The sequence below is a fragment of the Sarcophilus harrisii genome, chromosome 5, assembly GCF_902635505.1.
Source record: "Sarcophilus harrisii chromosome 5, mSarHar1.11, whole genome shotgun sequence".
Taxonomy (NCBI): Eukaryota; Metazoa; Chordata; class Mammalia; order Dasyuromorphia; family Dasyuridae; genus Sarcophilus; species Sarcophilus harrisii.
Window position 1 is genome coordinate 100,484,749 of NC_045430.1, and position 19,213 is coordinate 100,503,961.

General features: G+C 34.3%; 1 protein-coding gene across 3 annotated transcripts in view; it reads left to right on the plus strand.

Annotated features, from left to right (window-relative positions):
* Positions 1-19,213, plus strand: part of CNTN1 (contactin 1) — a 249,196-nt gene that overhangs the window by 196,032 nt on the left and 33,951 nt on the right. For all 3 annotated transcript variants that reach the window (XM_031938160.1, XM_031938162.1, XM_031938161.1), the window contains exon 16: positions 14,761-14,910. In XM_031938160.1, coding sequence (XP_031794020.1) covers positions 14,761-14,910 — 150 coding nt within the window. The remainder of the gene's footprint in view (positions 1-14,760; positions 14,911-19,213) is intronic.

The following is a 19,213-nucleotide window of genomic DNA, read 5'->3' on the forward strand; positions in this document are numbered from 1 at the left end:
ATATTTGAACTCTCTAAGGGTGTGAACACAAGCATTGTTCAATCAGTTCCACTTAGTATCTTGTTTCAAGTTCTAGCCCAAAGTAACTCTAATATTAAATTAACTCCAATGTCTTTAACACTTTGTAAAGAAATGTCTTAACACTTTAGTAAAGATTCCAACAGATCTGGACACCATACTAAAAAGAACTTGCCAACAAACCATAGTCAAAGTTATCATTTTTCCAGTAGTGATGTAGGCTGTAAGAGTTGAACTATAAGGAAAACTGAATGTCACAGAATTTATGCTTTTGAATTGTGCTGCAGAAGACTTTTGAGAGTCCCTTGAACAGCAAGAAGATCAAATCAGCCAATGGTTAATTCAGATAATTCAATGGAAGGTCAACAGAAGCTGAAGTTTGGCCACATAATGAGAAGATAGGATTCACTAGAAAAGACTATATGATGTTGGGAAAGACTGAAAGCAAAAGGAAAAGGGGGGTGGCAGCAGATGATAACTGGATATAAAGTATTGTGGAAACAATGAACAGAAGCTTGGATAAACTTTAAGAGGTAGTAGAAAATAAGCTTAGTGCTTTAGTCTATAAGGTCAAGAACAGACATGGTCATGATTGAATCACTGAATCACAATTTCCTTGAAACATCTAATCTTTATCTTTTTATCCAAATCAACAGTTTGGAAAGGGTTTAAAAATGCCATTTTACTTTGCTTAGACTTATCTGGTAGAGAGAGGGAATTGTTATGTTTTGCTACTTTAAAAATGATAACAAGCTACATGTTAATTCTGATTTTGACTTCAAAGAAATATTTCAATGATTAGATTTTTCTAACTATATTAATATGAGATGTAGTGAGAAAAACATGACAATGTATGATAAAAAAGAGAATGAATGCATGGATTTCTTATTTTAGATAAAATATTTAGTCAATTCTTTTTCACACTGCAATAGGTTTTTTGACTTGATAAATTCTTTTTAAGTTGACATTTCTATAAATACTTTATAAAGTTTCCAAAGTACATACATTTCTTCTTTTTAGCTTCACAACAATATTGTTTGATAAGTAATAGAATTATTAATTTCTCTTTTTCACAGAGAAGAAAATTGAGACAGCAAATGGCTTATTCATGTTTCTGTATCAAATAAGTTTCAGAGATAACATTTGAATTCAAAGCTTCCTAATTCTGAACAAAGTATTCTGTCTCCTATACCATTCTGCCTTAGGTACCAAATTGTCACATATTAATCCTTATTACAAACAAATGCACACAAAGTAGCTCACTTTAGTGAAGAAAATTAGTGATAATATCAGTTTTTAATCAGTGCATGTTTAAAAAATTTAGGAAAGGAAATTCACTGGATTCATTATAAATGTATGTTATCTAATTTCAAATTGATCTTCACTATAGCAAGGCAAAAATTATATTCCTTCCTCATAAATTTGCTCTTCCATGTAGTATTCTTCTTTTCTCAAATATGATGGTTCTCTGGGAGCAGATTTCTTGGGGAGTTTCTGGAGGCAGTCTTAGTTTCAGTTCAAAGTAACAATCACTTCAAATGCATCCAGCTGTTAAAGTACAGTCCTTTATTGTCTCTTCCAAAATAGCCTGGTTAGTTTTCTTAGAGGCCTATCTCCCTCCTTGGTTCCAAGAGCTCTTGCAGCTTGTCCTTTGTCTCTTCCAGCTTCAGCCTCCAGCTCCCTCTGAATCTTCAGTTCTCCTCCTGACTGAGACTTATCCTTTTATGCTCTTTTAGAGGTGTGAACTCAAAGGTTGACTCCTCCAAGAGTGGGATTGTGGGAGGTGTAACTTGTGAATCTCCCAAACTTGTGAACTCTAACGTGTGAGCTAATGTGTGAACTCTTAAAGGTGTAAACTTAAGTACATAAGCATTGTTTCTATCAATTCCAGGGAGTTAACACCTTGTTTCAAGTTTTGGCCCATAACATCTCCTGCTTTTTTTTGATTTAGAACATAAGGTGGTCATGACCTCCCTGACTTCTCAAGGAGGTTAGAACCCCCAAAAAAGTGATCACACCTTCCCTGACTGCTCAAAAAAGAAGTGAAAACACCATAAAAAGAAGGTGGTCACACCCTCCCTGACATCTCAGGAAGGGATTTGAAAACACCAAAGGAAATGGGAAATCAAATCAGATTAGTGAGTTTCTGAAGGGGCTCACTTGAAACAGGTATACATAAATCCATCAATATGGAAGATATTTCACATAATTACATAAATTACATAAGCACATAGCAATATAACACAAGCTAGTAGTGATGTAACAAATATCAAATGAATCATGATGATTCATCATGAGAATTTATACATGTCCATAAGTCCTAGAAATAGTCAAAAAAAAAATCTATTGTCCATTAGTTCATGTGCCAGGAATCCAATAATTTCTGCAAGCTTTGAAGTACTGCAATAGTCTCATCAACAATTTTTCATCTCAAGGAATCCAATGATTCCTGCTGGTTTTCAAGTCCTTGAAACAGTCTCATCTTGTGTTAGGGAATCCAATGATTCGTGAAGATTTTAAAGTTCTTTTAACAGTCTCATTGTCAGCCATGCCCCTTCAATGTCAGATGTTTCTTAAATCTTCTCCTTTGTTTGAGGTTTTTCTCTTTTTTGGCTTCTCTCTGATGGACAAAGCCTTTGTTTCTAGGTTTTTCTTCTTTTCTGTCTCTCTCCAGGTACTTGTTGCCACCCAGCTGTTACCTTCTCCATCTGTTTCCTTCTCTGTCTGTAGGAACACAAGCAAACCCTCTCTCCCAGGCAGTTAACTTATCTAATTCCCTTCTATTTACCACTTTTAGGATTTCTCTTCATCATTTGGCAATTGCATTGGGGCTGTTTGCACTGGACACTGCCCTGTTGGATTAAAAAGCCTGTATTCTCCCCAATTGTAATCTCTTTCTGCTTTCTGAATTCTTTTTGGTTGATTAATCATATCAGAGTCCTGACCTTTTAAAGACTGTCTGGGTGTAACCTCAGCTGCCATCATGCCCCATCTGTCTTTTATATGATATCTTGGAGCTGGGCTCTGCCTCTCGTTTCTCTGGGTCAATCTACATTCTGGGGCCCAATGGAAGCCTCGGTTGCATTTTGGACATGAGGTTTTGGGTTTTATCTCACTCTGTCTTCTCACTTTATCTCCATATCTACAATGAGCTCTCAAATGTCCAACTTTTCCACACTGAAAACATCGATGATTTTCTTTAGAAGTCCCTTGCCAATGGGGACCCTGTCTTCTCATGTTCATCATAATTTGGGTATAATAAGCATTTGTACCCACTGTGGCAGAGTGTCTGATGATCTCCTCTAAAGGAATATCTTTGTGTAGTCCCCATATAATTCTTTTGCAAACCTCATTAGCATTTTCCTTAGCCAGATGTCTGGTCATTATTTCTGTAGCTGCATTTTCTCCAATGGTTCTTGTTAAAGCTGTTTGCAAACATCCCACAAAATTTGCAAAGGGTTCATTGGGACCTTGCTCTATTTTTGTGAAGGCTTTACTTCCATCTTTCTGTCTGGGGAGGGAACCCCAAGCTTTTATTGCAGCCTTAGAAATTTGTTCATACACTGTTATGGGATAATAAATCTGTTCTGAATTCTCTCCATACTGACCTTCACCTGCTAGTTGGTCAAAAGGGATTTGTACTTTAACTCCTGTTTGCCTATTTCGTTGAGCTTGAATCCTACATAATTCATGATACTCTGAAAGCCGCAACAAGTTTTGTTCATGTTCTAAACATGTCCTAGCTATGGATTTTCAATCACTTGGGGTTAATATTTCATAAGACAAACTATCTAGTAACATCTTAACATAAAATGATGTAGCCCCATAAAGAGTGCAACCCTTTTTCAAATTCTTAATTTTTCCCAAATCAAAAGGAGTGTATCTTCTCCTTTTTTGACCTGAAGAGTCACTCTCTTCAATCACAGGGTATGCATTTATAAAATCAGATACATCCTGTCCTTCATTTTTTGCCTTAACCAGTGCTTTTTCTAACCTTGTCATAGGCTGCTTAATAGGTGGTTCTGATTGCATTACTGCCTCTCCTCCTCCTCCTTCTTCCTCCACCCATGAAGGATTAATTGAGGGGGGAGGGTCATGAGATGGGGAATGATCTGATTTTCCCTATTGTGAATTCTTATCTGAGTCTTCCTCCTTTTCACCTAGTTTAGTTGGCACCTCCCCTTCCTGCTCTTTCTTCTTTTTCCTTATTCTAACACTTATATAATTTCCTAAAGCCAGTTGCATTAAATTATGTGTATAAAGTCTATTTTTGGAAATTGAGTTTGAATTAGAATTGTAGTATTCACCTAGTTGCTCTCCTACTAATTTCGACTTGTCTATATCCAATTCTTTTCCCACAGAAAACCAAGGAGATGTGTACTTTACAGTTTCTAAAAGTTCAGTGATCAGCTCCAAAATTATAGTCAAATTATGAAATATGAAAATATGAAAAAGGCTTTTCATAATCTTGACAATGTTCTCTAAACATTTTCCTTGAAGAGAAACAGAAGGCTGTTTTCTAAACATCTGTCCCTTTTCAACTGAAATTCTACTTTAGCTCTTTAACAGAGAGAGCCAAACCCACGTTGGGCACCAAAATGTAGTGTTCTTCTTTTCTCCAATATGATGGTTCTCTGGGAGCAGATTTCTTTGGGGGCTTCTGGAGGCAGCCTTAATTTCAGTCCAAAGTAATAATCACCTCAAATGCAGCCAGCTGTTAAAGCACAGTCCTTTATTGTCTCTTCCAAAATAGCCTGGTTAGTTTTCTTAGAGGCCTATCTCCCTCCTTGGTTCCAAGAACTCTTGCAGCTTATCCTTTGTCTCTTCCAGCTTCAGCCTCCAGCTCCCTCTGAATCTTCAGTTCTCCTCCTGACTGAGACTTATCCTTTTATGTTCTTTTAGAGGTGTGAACTCAAAGGTTGACTCCTCCTCCAAGAGTGGGATTGTGGGAGGTGTAACTTGTGAATCTCCCAAACTTGTGAACTCTAACGTGTAAACTAATGTGTGAACTTTCAAAGGTGTAAACTTAAGTACATAAGCATTGTTTCTATCAATTCCAGTGAGTTAACACCTTGTTTCAAGTTCTGGCCCATAACACTTCCACTCTTCACAGAGTCTATATTTTTAAATAGCCACCTACTAGCTCCTTCCCTGCTGCCTACCAACATTCCTGAATTTCCCCCATCTTTCCAAAAATCATAACATTCAATTTAGATGTTAGTTATCTAACATACCATCATTTAAAAATATATTTATTAAGTGTATTATATGAAGATTATCATTAATAACATCTAGTTTTTAGACTTAAAAGTGATAATCTTCATATATTTGAGCTACTTTGTGTGTACTTGTTTATAACAAGGATTATTGTTATATTAAGGTGGAAGAAAAAACTATACAATTAATTGAATTAACTTTGAAATGGATGACATGAATTTTTACAAAATATATATACAGATATGTACATGATATATATTTATAATATAAATTCTAAATTCCTACTTTAATATTTGTCCAAAGAATATTTATCTAATGATTTAATAAGTATAATTCTTATATCCACTGAAAGGGAAGAATGTTTATATGATATTTTTCTCTTGTGCAATCATGAACTCATAATTAATGGCTGAAGCTAAATATAACCTTGTATTATTCCATTTCCTATATCTTATATCTTCTAACCTTGTCCTTCCTCCTATCCATTCCCTCTACCCTTCAGTTCTTTTTTTTTTTTTTTTTTTTTACTTCACCTGAAGCATAATAGATTCTGCTCCAACCTTTTACCTTTACTCTGTACGTATTGCTCTGCTTTAAATGTGTTTCTTGTAAACAACATATTGTAGGATTCTGGCTTTTAATCTAGTCTTCTATCTTCTTATGCTTTATGGGAGAGTTCACCCCATTCACATTTACAGTTAAAACCACTAATTCTGTATTTCCTTCCATTTTATTAACCCCAAATTATACTTTTCCCTTTCCTTTTCCCCTTTCCCTCCTCCCCAGTATTTTATTTATGAATACTACTTGCCTCAAGCAGTCCTCCCCCTTTCGAGACCCTCCCCTTTTCTTATACCTTCCTCCTACTATTTCTATTTTTCCTTCTATTTAGCCTACTCCTTTTTTTTTTTCCTTTCCCCTCCCACTTTTCTATAGAGAGAGAGAAGTTTTTTTGGTGAAACCAAATATACCTAATATTCTTTTTTTGAGCCAAATCTGATGAGAGTAAGATTCACACAATATTCATCACCCTCCCTTCTTTCCCTCAATTATAATAGATATTCTTTGCCTCTTCCTGAGATGTAGTTTCCCTCATTTTACCTCCACTTTCCCTTTTTTCTATTAACATCCCCTTTCCACAACTAGTTTCTTTTTTATATTATATATTATATTATAAGATAATCATTATATATATATACATATATATATATATATATGTATATATATATATATACTCTCTCTGTATACCCATAACAAAAAGATAATTCTAAAGAGTATTTTCTTTTTACCTTTTTTTTCCTTCTTTTGAATTCTATATTTGGAGTCAAATTTTTTTTTGTTTAGATATGGTCTTTTCATAAAAAATAAATGGAATTCACCAGTTTTATTGAATGTCATCTTCTTCCCTGAAAGAAAATACTCAGTAATTTATTCTTGGTCATATTCCAAGTTCCATCGCCTTTCAGAATATCAGATTCGAGACCCTTTGATCCTTTAAAGTGGAAGATGCTAGTTCTTGAGTAATCCTTATTGTGGCTCCTTGATATTTGAATTGTTTCTTTTGGCTGCTTGTAATACTTTTTCTTTAGTCCTATAGTTCTAAAATTTAGCCACAGTATTCCTTGGGGTTTTAATTTTGGGGTCTCTTTCAGGGGGTGTTCAGTAAATTCTTTTTAAAAAAAATCTAAGAATTGATTAATTTATTTATTTGCAAAGCATATGCATGGGTAATTTTTCCAACATTGACCCTTGCAAAGCCTTTTGTTCCAAATTTTCCCCACCTTCCTCCCATCCTCTCCCTTAGCTGGCAGGTAGTCCAATATGTTACATATGTTGAAATACATGTTAAATCCAATTAATTTACATATTTATACAGTTATCTTGCTGTACAAGAAAAATCAGATCAAAAAGGAAGGAAAAGAAAAACAGAGAAAGAAAACAAAATGCAAGCAAATAACAACAGAGAGAACGAGAATGCTATGTTGGGTTCCACACTCTGTTCCCATGGTTCTCTCTCTGGGTGTACATGGCTCTCTTCATCACTGAACAAGTGGAACAGGTTTGAATCCTCTCATTGTTGAAGAGAACCACGTCCATCAGAATAGATTGTTTTATAGTGTTATTGTTGTTGTGTATAATGATCTCCTGGTTCTGCTCATTTCACTTAACATCAGTTCATGTAGCCTCTCCAAGCCTTTCTGAAATCATCCTGCTGGTCGTTCCCTACAGAACAATAGTATTCCATAGCATTCATATACCATAATTTATTAAGTCATTCACCAATTAATGGCATCCACTCAGTTTCCAGTTTCTTGCCACTACAAAAAGGGCTGCTACAAACATTTTTGCATATGTGGATCCCTTTTCCTTCTTTAAGATCTTTTTGTGATATAATCCCAGTAGAAACACTACTGTATCAAAGGGTATGCACAGTTTGATAACTTTTTGAGCATAGTTCCAAACTGCTCTCCAGAATGGTTGGATCCATTCACAGTTCCAACAATGCATCAATGTCCCAGTTTTCCCACATCCCCTCCAACATTTATTATCTTTTCCTGTCATCTTAGCCAATCTGACAGGTATATACCGGTATCTCAGAGTTGTCTTAATTTGCACTTCTCTGATCAATAGTAATTTGCAGCACCTTTTCATGTGACTACATATAGTTTTAATTTCTTCATTTGAAAATTGTCTGTTCATATCCTTTGACCATTTCTTAATTGGAGAATGGCTTGAATTCTTATAAATTTGAGTCAATTCTCTATATATTCTAGAAATGAGGCCTTTATCCTATCTTTTGGATGTAAAAGTATTTTCCCAGTATATTGCTTCCTTTCTAATCTTGTTTGCCTTAGTTTTGTTTGTACAATTTTTTTTAACTTAATATAATCAAAATTATCTATTTTGTAATCAATAGCGGTCTCCACAAATCTGAGAGGTAAACTATCCTATGTTCTTCTAATTTGTTTATAATATCATTCTTTATGTCTAGATCATGAACTCATTTTAATCTTATCTTGGTATATGATGTTAGGTGTGGGTCTGTGTCTAGTTTCTGCCATACTAGTTTCTAATTTTCCCAGCAGTTTTTATTTAATAGTGAATTCTTATTTTAAAATCTGGGGCCTTTAGATTTGTCAAATACTAGATAGATATACTCATTGACTTTTTTTTTTCTGTGAACCTAACCTGTTCCACTCATTGACTTCTGTATTTCTTAGCCAGTACCAAGTGGTTTTGATGACTTCAGCTTTATAATATAGTTTTAGATCTGGTACAGCTAGGCCACCTTCATTTGCTTTTCCCTTTATTAATTCCCTTGAAATTCTTGACCTTTTGTTCTTCCAGATGAATTTTGTTGTTATTTTTTCTAGGTCAGTAAAATGGTTTCTTGGGAGTTTGATTGGTATAGCACTAAATAAGTAGATTAGTTTAGGGAGTATTGTTTATATTTATTATATTTGCTTGACCTATCCAATAGCACTTGATATTTTTCCAATTGCTTAGATCTGACTTTATTTGTGTGGAAAGTGTTTTGTAGTTTTACTCATATAATTCCTGACTTTCCCTTGGCAGATGGATTCCCAAATATTTTATACGATTGACAGTTATTTTAAATGGAATTTCTCTTTGTATCTCTTGCTGTTGGATTTTGTTAGTGATATATATATATAAAAATGCTGATGATTTATGTGGATTTATTTTGTATCCTGAAACTTTGCTAAAGTTGTTGATTATTATTAATAGTTTTTAAGTTGATTCTCCAGGGTTCTCTATGTATACCATCATATCATCTGCAAAGAGTGATAGTTTGGTTTCCTTATTACCTCCTTTAATCCCTTTAATCTCTTTTTCTTCTCTTATTGCCAAAGCTAGCATTTCTAATGCAATATCGAATAGTAATAGTCATAGTGGGCAACTTTGTTTAACCCCTGATCTTATTGGGAATGGTTCCAGTTTATCTCCATTACATATGATGCTTGCTGATGGTTTTTAAATACATGCTACTGACTTTTAAGGAAAAGTCCATTTATTGCTATACTCTCTTGTGTTTTTATTAGGAATGGATGTTGGATTTTATCAAATGCTTTTTCTGCATCTATTGAGATAATCATAAGGTTTTTGTTAATTTGGTTGTTGATATAGTCAATTATGCTAATAGTTTTCCTAATATTGAACCAACCCCTGCATTCCTAATATAAATCCTACTTGGTTGTGGTGTATTATCTTGGGGATGATTTTCTGTAGTCTTTTTATTAATATTTATTTAAGATTTTTGCCTCAGTATTCATTAGAGAGATTGTTTATAATTTTCTTTCTCTGTTTTTGTCCTGCCTGGTTTAGGTATCAGTACCATGTCTGTGTCATAAAAGAAATTTGGTAGGAGTCCTTCATTCTCTATTTTTTCAAATAATTTTTATAGTATTGGAGTTAATTGTTCTTTAAATGTTTGGTAGAATTCACATGTAAATCCATCTGTTCCTGAGTTTTTTTTTAAGGGAGTTGATTAATAGCTTGTTCTATTTCTTTTTCTATTTCCCACTATTATATTATTTCAGTAATTTATTTCCTCTTCTGTTAATCTGGGCAATCCATATTTTTATAGGTATTTCTCCATTTCACTTAGGTTGTCAAATTTATTGGCATAAAGTTGCACAAAGTAAGTCCTGATAATTGCTCTAATTTCCTCTTCATTCTCCCTTTCATTTTTGAGACTGACAATTTGATTTTCTTTTTTCTAATCAAATTAACTAAAGGTTTATCTATTTTGTTGTTTTTCATAAAACCAACTCTTAGTTTTATTTACTAATTCAATAGTTTTTTTAGTTTCAATTTTATTGATCTCTTCTTTTATTTTTAGAATTTCAAGTTTGGTATTTCATTGGGAGTTTTTAATTTGTTCTTTTTCTAGATTTTTTAGTTGCAAGCCCAATTCATTGATCTTCTCTTTCTCTATTTTATGCAAGTAAGCATCTAGAGATATAAAATTCCCCCATATTATCACTTTGGCTGTGTCTCACAAATTTTGGTATGTTGTCTCATTATTGTCATTCTCCTGGATGAAATTATTATGTTTATGATTTGCTGTTTCACCCATTCATTCTTTAGGATGAGATGATTTAGTTTCCAATTACTTTTTGGTCTATTTTCCCCTGGCTTTTTATTGAATGCCATTTTTATTGCATTGAGATCTGGGGGGAAAAGCATTTATTATTTCTGTCTTTTTGCATTTGATTTTGAGCTCTTTATGTCCTAATATATGGCCATTTTTTGTATAGGTTCCATGAATAGCTGAGAGGAAAGTGTACTCCTTTCTGTCTCCATTCAATTTTCTCCAAAGATCTATCATATCTAGCTTTTCTAGTATTTTATTTATCTCATTAACTTCTTTCTTATTTATTTTGTGATTTGATTTATCTAGTTCTGAGAAAAGAAGGTTGAGATCTCCCATATTACAGTTTTGCTATCTATTTCTTCTTGCAACTCTCTTAACTTCTCTATGAATTTAGATGCTACACCACTTGGTACATATATGTTTAATATTGATATTTCTTCATTATCTGTGGTACCCTTTAGTAAGATATAGTTTCTTTTCTTGTCCCTTTTAATTAGATCACTTTTTACTTTTGTTTGATCTGATATCAGGATGCCTACTCCTGCTTTTTTTTTCTTCACCAGTCTTTTACCTTTACTTTATATGTATTGCTCTGTTTTAAATGTGTTTTTTGTAAACAATATATTGTAGGATTCTGGCTTTTAATCCAGTCTGCTATCCGCTTATGTTTTTTGGGAGAGTTCACCCTATTCACATTTACAGTTAAAACTACTAATTCTGTATTTCCTCCCATTTTATTAATCCCAAATTATATTTTCTCTTTCCTTTCCCCCTTTCCCTCCTCCTCAGTATTTTACTTATGAGCACTACTTGCCTCAAGCTGTCCTCCCATATTAGAGATCCCTCCCTCTTTCTTATAACTCTCCCCTACTATTTCTGTTTTCCCTTATATTTAGCCTACCCCTTCCCTTTTTGTTTTTCCCCTCCCAATTTTTTATAAGGTGAGAGAAGTTTCTCAGTGAAATAAAATATATCTAATATTATTTTTTGAGCCAAATCTGATGGAAGTAAGATTCATACAATATTCACCATCCTCTCTTTTTTCCCTCAGTTATGATAGGTTTTCTTTGCTTCCTCCTGATATGTAATTTCCCTCATTTTACCTCCACTTCCCCCCCCTTTTTTTATTCTCTTACAATCCCCTTTCCACATCTGTTTTTTATATTTTAATAGTAAAACCAGATTATACATGTATTCTTTATGTACACCCATAACAGAAATAGTTCTCTAGACTTTTTTTTTCTTTTTACCTTTTTATGATTCTTTTGAATTCTATATTTGGAGGTCAAATTTTTTGTTTAGCTCTGCTCTTTTCATCAAAAATAAATGGAATTCACCAGTTTCATTGAATGCCCATCTTCTACCTTGAAAGAAAATGCTCAGTTTATCAGGGTAATTTATTCTTGGCTGCATTCCCCTTTTGGAATATCAGATTCAAGGCCCTTTGATCCTTTAAAGTGGAAGTTGCTAGGTCCTGAGTAATCCTTATTGTGGCTCCTTGGTATTTGAATTGTTTTTTTCTGGCTGCTTGTCATAATTTTTCCTTGGTCCAATAGTTCTGAAATAGCCATGATATTCCTTGGAGTTTAAATTTTGGGGCCTCTTTCAGGGGGTGTATGGTGAATTCTTTCAGTGGTCATTTTACCTTCTGATTCTATGACATTCGTGTGTTCTCTTTGATGATTTCCTGAAAAATAGTGTCTAGGCTTTTTTTTTTCATCTTGAATTTCAGGGAGTCCAATAATCCTTAGATTGTCTCTCCTGGATCTATTTTCCAGGTCAGTTGTTTTCCCAGTTAGATATTTTACATTTTTTCTATTTTTCATTTTTTTTTTTTTTTGGTTTTGCTTGACTGATTCTTGTTGTCTCATTGAGTCATTTATTTCCATTTGTTTAGTTCTGAATTTTAGTGAGTTATTTTCTTCATTTACTTTTTAAAACTTTTTTGTAATTGTCCAAAATTTTTAATGAGTTGTTTTGTTTTTTTCCACTTCACAAATTCTGTTTTTTAAGGAATTTTCTTTTTCTGTTTCACAAATCCTTTTTTTTAAGGAACTATTTTCTTTTTCTGTTTCACAAATTATGTTTTTCTGATAGTTGTTTACTTTTTCCATTTTATCAAATCTATCTTTTAATAAGTTATATGCCCTTTTCTAACGCTCTTGCAAGGTTTTCATTTCCTTTCCCCATTTTTCTTCTAGCTTTCTTTTATGAGCCTTTTTAATTTCTTCTAGGAGAGCCTTGTGCTATGGGGATCAGATTATATCACCTTTGGGGGCTTCATGTGGAGACAATCTGCCTTTAGTCTCCTCAGCGTTTGAAATCTGTTCTTCTCTTTCACCATAGAAGGTGTCGATCATCAAAGTCTTTACTCATTAAAAAAAAAAAAAAAGTTAAGGTCTGCTTTTAGGGTGGGGGAGGTTTTCCACGGTGGTAGCTTCCTGTATAAGTGGTTCGGCTGTGTCAGGACAATACTGACTTACTCCCCTGCTGGGTGGGTGTGGCCAGATCCCATGAGATTCTGGCATTTCAGGGTTCGCTATTTACCTTTTGTGTTTGTGTTGGATGTTTTATAACTTTTTGTCTGATCTACTGGTTTGCAACCAGGGTCTGCACCACCCCGTCGAGTCCTCACTGTCCTGGGACTCTTTGCTGGTGTTTGTATGCAGCCTGCTTGTGCTTGGCTGTCTCCCTCCCAGTTTTGATTGAAACAGATCTTTTCTGGTTATCTTCAAAATTACCTTCTAAGGGTAATTTATTGCATTCCCAATATCCGTGGATCCTACCAGTTCAGAGCTAATTTTAGAGGCTGGATTTGCCAATTAGTCTGTGTATTGTTGGAGAAGGTCAGAAAGAAATGTGTGTCCTCTTTGCCATCTTGGCTCTGCCCTGGAATTCCCAATTCTTTTTTTAAAACCATAATTCCTGCATTAGGTATAATGTCTTCCCTTGCCTTTTTTGACCTCTTGGTGAGTCATTTCAATTATGCCCTAAGCTCCCATTCTCTTGTCTTATTGCTGCTTATGCTTTGCCCAACTGTAACCCGAATCATTTTCACCATCTGCTTCCTTTGCTCCTATTCATATGATACTGAATGGAATTGGAGAAAATAATGAAGCTTTGTGGACTGGGTCCATTATAGTATTTCATCTATTGATGATTTGAGATTTAACTTGTCCCACACAGAAAGAAAGTAAACATTGTATCCCTTCCTTCAATAATCACTTGTCTGGTCTGCTATTACTAACTCCCCTTTGGACAACTTCTGGATATACAACAGATAATATCAAAATCGAACATGTGCAGAATAGAAATTATCTTCCCTTCCCTCTCCAAAAATCTCCCCATTTTAAACTTAACTATTACTGTCAAAGATGCCAGCATCCTACTGATTATTCAGACCCATTAACTCAATGTTATCTACCTTTATTGTATGTCCTTTACTGTGTATCATTTCCAATGTTTTTTGTTTTCAAAGAGGACCAATGATGTCATGGAGTGATGTCTTGATTTGTGGGTTTAAGTAAGACAGAGTTGCACAAAGTCATCAGCCTTACTTTCTCTTTCTGTTATCAAAATCCAACGACAGGACAAAAGTCAAGATAAGTGGTATTACTAGGAATGCAGTGGGTGTCTTTGGTGTCTTCCATGGGTGACCAGTTTCTATGAGTTCCACAATGCCTGCTTCTGCCACCTTCATTTTCATCTTTCTGTTCTTCTAGGGAACATCGTCTCATGCTTGGGGTTGATATCTTCTTAACTCACTGACAGCTTTGAGGCCTCAATCAAATTTAGCCCATATGCCAAGGTGGTTTACCAGGATGTAGCTCCTGTGCATACTATAAAGGCTCGATAAACCCTTACACCAGAGATGCTAGTCCTCCTGAATACTCTGAATACCACTGCTTCAAACTTATTCTGCTATTTACTGATTAAATCACCTAAAGCAAAGTCACTTCTTTCTGGGCCAGTTTTCCCCCTTATTTGTAAAATGAATTTATTGTACTAAATGAATTCTAAAGGAATCTTGACATTCTAATATTTTCTGCTAATTCTGTTTCAAACTGCATGTATCTCAGAAGATAGCTGTTGGTTGTCACCTTTCTATCTAATTCCAAGTTTCTCTCACCATTATATGTACCAAGAAAGATCTGTCAGCTACAGGATTTCTTATTCTTATAGGTTCAGTCATATAAAACTTTATAACTCTTACATTCCAACATGAAAATAATTTTCTGGTTTTTTTGAAGCAATATATTTCATCATCTCCCACTTTACATGTTTTATTTCTTGGTTATTTCATGTTTTCCCCAAAATGAGCAAGTAAATTTGGGTATATGAATAAAGCAAAAGTTATCTAGCTAATTTTAAAAAAGTTTTTACTAAAAGTATTCTTTATTTTCATTTAGATCCACCAAATATTGAAGGGAATATGGAATCAGCAAGGGCAGTAGACCTAATCCCATGGATGGAGTATGAATTCCGGGTAGTCGCAACCAATATTTTGGGAACAGGAGAGCCCAGTTTACCATCAAACAGAATCAAAACAGAGGGTGCTGGTATGTAGAGAAAAACATTGTTATCTTTACACCCACCCCACCCCCACCCCCACCCCCCCACACACTGTCTTGATTCCCCTTCTGTAAACTTTTGTTTTAAAAAATTATCTTACAAAATGGAAACAGACATGAAGAGTAAACAAGCATATAGTTTATGGGATCTCAGTACTTATTACATGTCCTGTATTTATGAATGATTGAGCTAATCAGACGATTTGTTCTTTTTAGGGTGTTTTCATTAATGAATAAATGAATAAATGATTTTGTTGTATTCCCAAGTTTGAAAGCAATTGCTTCATATCCATAAATAAACATTAAAATTTTTTTTCTTGTTTAAAAATATATTTTCTTTACCAATAATTATATAATTTATTGATTTATTATAAACTTTGGAAATCTGGGTTTTGGCAATTTGAAAAATAAGTAGGAAATTAAATTCATATATATGCTTTCATTCATTATAACTATCTCATCAGTTTACCAACTTTCTAACTTTTGGTACAAAAAAAAAATAAAAAATATTAAGAAAAAAAGACATTCAGAATATCTTCCAGCTAATGAAGCAGATCATCCTCTGAAGTGAAGAATATACCCAAATTACCTATAAAACACAGGCATTTGATGTCTTCTTCTGAAAAAAACCTGTTTATATTCTTTGACCATTTGCCAATTAGGGAATGAATCATATTTTTAAGAATTTGACTCAATTCTCCATATATTTGAGAAATGAGGCTTAATCAGAAAAACTTGCTATAATTCTCCCCTCCCCAGTTTTATGTTTTCATTCTAATCTTGGCTGCATTGATTTTGTTTGTGCAAGGACTTTTTAATATAATATAATCCAAATGACTTCTCTGCCAGTGAATTCTTTGCTTAAATATATCTGACAGGTAAGCTATTTCATGCTCCCCTAGTTACTTAAGGTATCATCCTTTATGTCCAAATTCTATAATCACAAGATGTTGGTCTATACCTAGTTCCTGCCTAATTGTTTCCAGTTTTCCAGAAGTTTTTATCAAATAGTCTGTGCTTGTCCCAAAAGCTTGAATCTTTGTGTTTACCAATTTAGATTACCATGGTCTGTTACTATTGTGTATTATGTACCTGATGTGTATTCCACGGAATACATTTAAATAAATATTGAATTTTGAAAATAAAACATTGAATAAACTGAAATGAGTTTCTTTCCCCCAATATTCCCTCTATTGTTCTTATTTAATTTTTTTTTTCTGAGGCAATTGGCATTAAGTGACTTGCCCAGGTTCACACAGCTAGGAAGTATTAAGTCTTAGTTGATATTTAAAATCTTTTTTGAGCTTTTCCAGGACTTGGAAAATGTGGACCACCCATTCAATGGGGGTGTCTATGACCAATCCACAGTTTTCTTTAAAGCTTTGCATGTAGCTCTTTTGATGTCATTGTCTTCTTCTGAGTTTCTTTTTTGTTCTTTTTGTTGTTGTTTGCTCATTTTCCAAGCCCATTTCTTGACTTTTAACTTCATGTTAAAATTGTGCTCTGATCCTGAATTATAGAGGGTACTATCCCAAATTTCAGGCCTTTGTTGCTATTGTTTTCAGAGTTAGTTGGGGAATAGTCTGAAGGTTTTTGGTTCTTTCAAGGTGATATATCTAAGAAGAGATACCCTCACTACTTTCCTGACTCCAAGCATGCTTTTCTGCCCTGGAACCATGAACTGTGCTCCTGCATCCCTGCTCCTCTTAGCTGTAGACTGTGACTTAGAAGACCTATGGACAGTGTGACGAATCCTCCCCCCAGTGCCAGTGAATGGTATTCTGTAGCCTCTTACTGACCAGTTAATCAACCCTTTTATTCACTGTGGGTTGAGAGCTCCCTAAACTGCTGTTGCTGCTGCTAAAATGCCTCCAATGCCTGCCATTGGGACACCAGTATGATTTGCTTTGCTGGAATTATGCTGGTCTCCAGGTCCTAGCACTATACTGCTGAGACAGGCTTTTTCCTACTAACTTTATAAGTTTTTCTGGACTAGAAAATTGTTTCATCCAAACCTTTTGTTGGTTTTACCACTCCAGAATTTGATTGAAGGCATTTTTAAAAAGTTGTTTGAGGGAAATTTTGGGGGGAGAACTCAGGTGAGTTTTTGCTTTACTATACCATCTTGATTCTCCCTCCAGGAAGTGATATTTCTAGGAATGAAGCACAACACACACACATAAAAAAAGTGATAGAGGATATCTTCAAGGAAATAACACAGAAATCCTTCAAAGAAGAAGCTTAAAATAGGTGCCTTAGAAACACGAATTCCATAAAGAATATAGAAGCCAAAGAAGGGCTAAATTAATACAAGCAATAGGTCTGGAATAGATAGAAAAAAAGGTATTCATTAACTGAATGAATAAAAGAAATATTTTTTAGAAAAAATGCAGAAAATGAAAAAAATACCAACAAAAAATGTTAAAGGGGAGAAGGAAGGAAGGAGATTTTACAGAGATTTTAAAATGAAGAGAAGAATTAGACAGATAGAAAGAAGAAAAACAAATTAATAAGTAAAATTCTAAAACTAGAAAACTAGAAAAAGTGGTGATAAATAGTAGGAGAAAAGGTTTGAGGGTGAGAGGAAGAGAACCTGAGGGAACAGAATTGCCTTAAAGAAAATTAAACAAAAATAACTGAAAATGCAAATAAAATAATTTTTTGAGTGTAGAGGAAATTATGAGAAATGAATGGTAGAAATTATAAATCTACTTTTCATTCTTTTATATGTAAATAGTTCAATCAAATAAATTGAAAAAAGTATGACAAATTGGTGAGAAAACAAAATCTTACAATCTTTCAAGAAACACTCCCCCCCCCCAAAAAAAAAACAAATAAAGACTTAAACAGAATAAAGATAAGGATCTGGAACAAAATTTGCTATAAAATCTGATTCTCTGAAAAATTAATACAATTGGTAAGTTTTTAGCCAATTTCATTAAAAAGATGAGAGCAGAAAATAATACACAATTTATTTTGAGTTGAATTTAAAAGGATGATATCTAAAACAAAAAATAAGGGGTAAGATGTTGGAATCTTTACAAACTGTTAAGCCATTGGAGTTGATAGAGACAATAATTATCTAATTTGTCATGGTTCAATATGATTGATTTAATCTTAGAAGGAGATATTTTGGGCCAGAACTTGAAACAAGGTACTAAGTACAACTGATAGAAACGATGCTTGTGTTCACACCTTTAGAGAGCTCATAAGTATCTAAGTACTTAATAGAGTTCACATGTTTGGGAGATTTCAGGGCTTTGAAAGAGATATCTGAATTCACACCTCCCATTGAAGCTCTTAGGGTCAGAGAGCATGCTGGGAGATATCCCACAATCCCACTCTCGGAGAAGTAGCATAAATACAGCTCCAGTGAGCCACTCGAGGGAGTTACTTGGGAACATTCCCAGGGGTCGGAGAGGAGCACTCTGGGAGGAAGCCCACAAGCCCTATCTTCAAGGCAAGAGAGATTGCATTGCATCTTCTACCTTGGTGCTGGTTGGAATCAGAAGGACAAACCTTTGGATTTGGAGACATTTGGGCGGAGCTCTTAGAACCAAGCGGAGAGATAGGCCTCTGAGCTAACTGGGATATATTGACACAATATATAGGACACAATAAAAGATCTGAACTTTTATCACCTGGCTGTGTTTTGGAAAAAGAATACCACAGTAAGAGAAATATATTAGAAAAAAAGAAAAAGGGAGAGGTTGAATGGGGATAAAGAGACAAGAAAAAGCTTTTACAATGAAATAAAAGAGGATGAAGATAAGGGAGAGTGAATAAATCTTACTCATCAGAATTGTCTCAGAGAGTAGTATACACAATCAATTGAGTAATAGAAAAATATGCTACCATACAAGAAAGAGGGGAAGGGTCAGTGACAGAAGGGAGAGCAGATTGGCAGAGGGAGCAGTCATAAGAAAAACACTTTTGAGAAAGGACCAGTTAAAAGTAGAGACAGAATAGCATAAATAGAGACTGGGAGAATAGGATAGAGATCTCTAGTCTCATTTCTTCAATTGTCTATTAAATCTCTCAAAATATATGTCTCAAAAATGACTTAAAACTCAACATGTACAAAACTAAAATCATTGTCTTTTCCTTCCTTGAGCTTCTCCTCTTCCCATGTTCTTTTGAAGGGCACCACTATATTCCTGTCACACATGCTCACAACCCATGTGTCATCCTTTTCTCTCTCTATCTCTCTATTCTTGTCTGCCTATCTGCCTTTCTCTGTCTTTCCAATCAGTTGTCAATTTGTTGTTTCTGCCTCAAGTTTTACCTTATT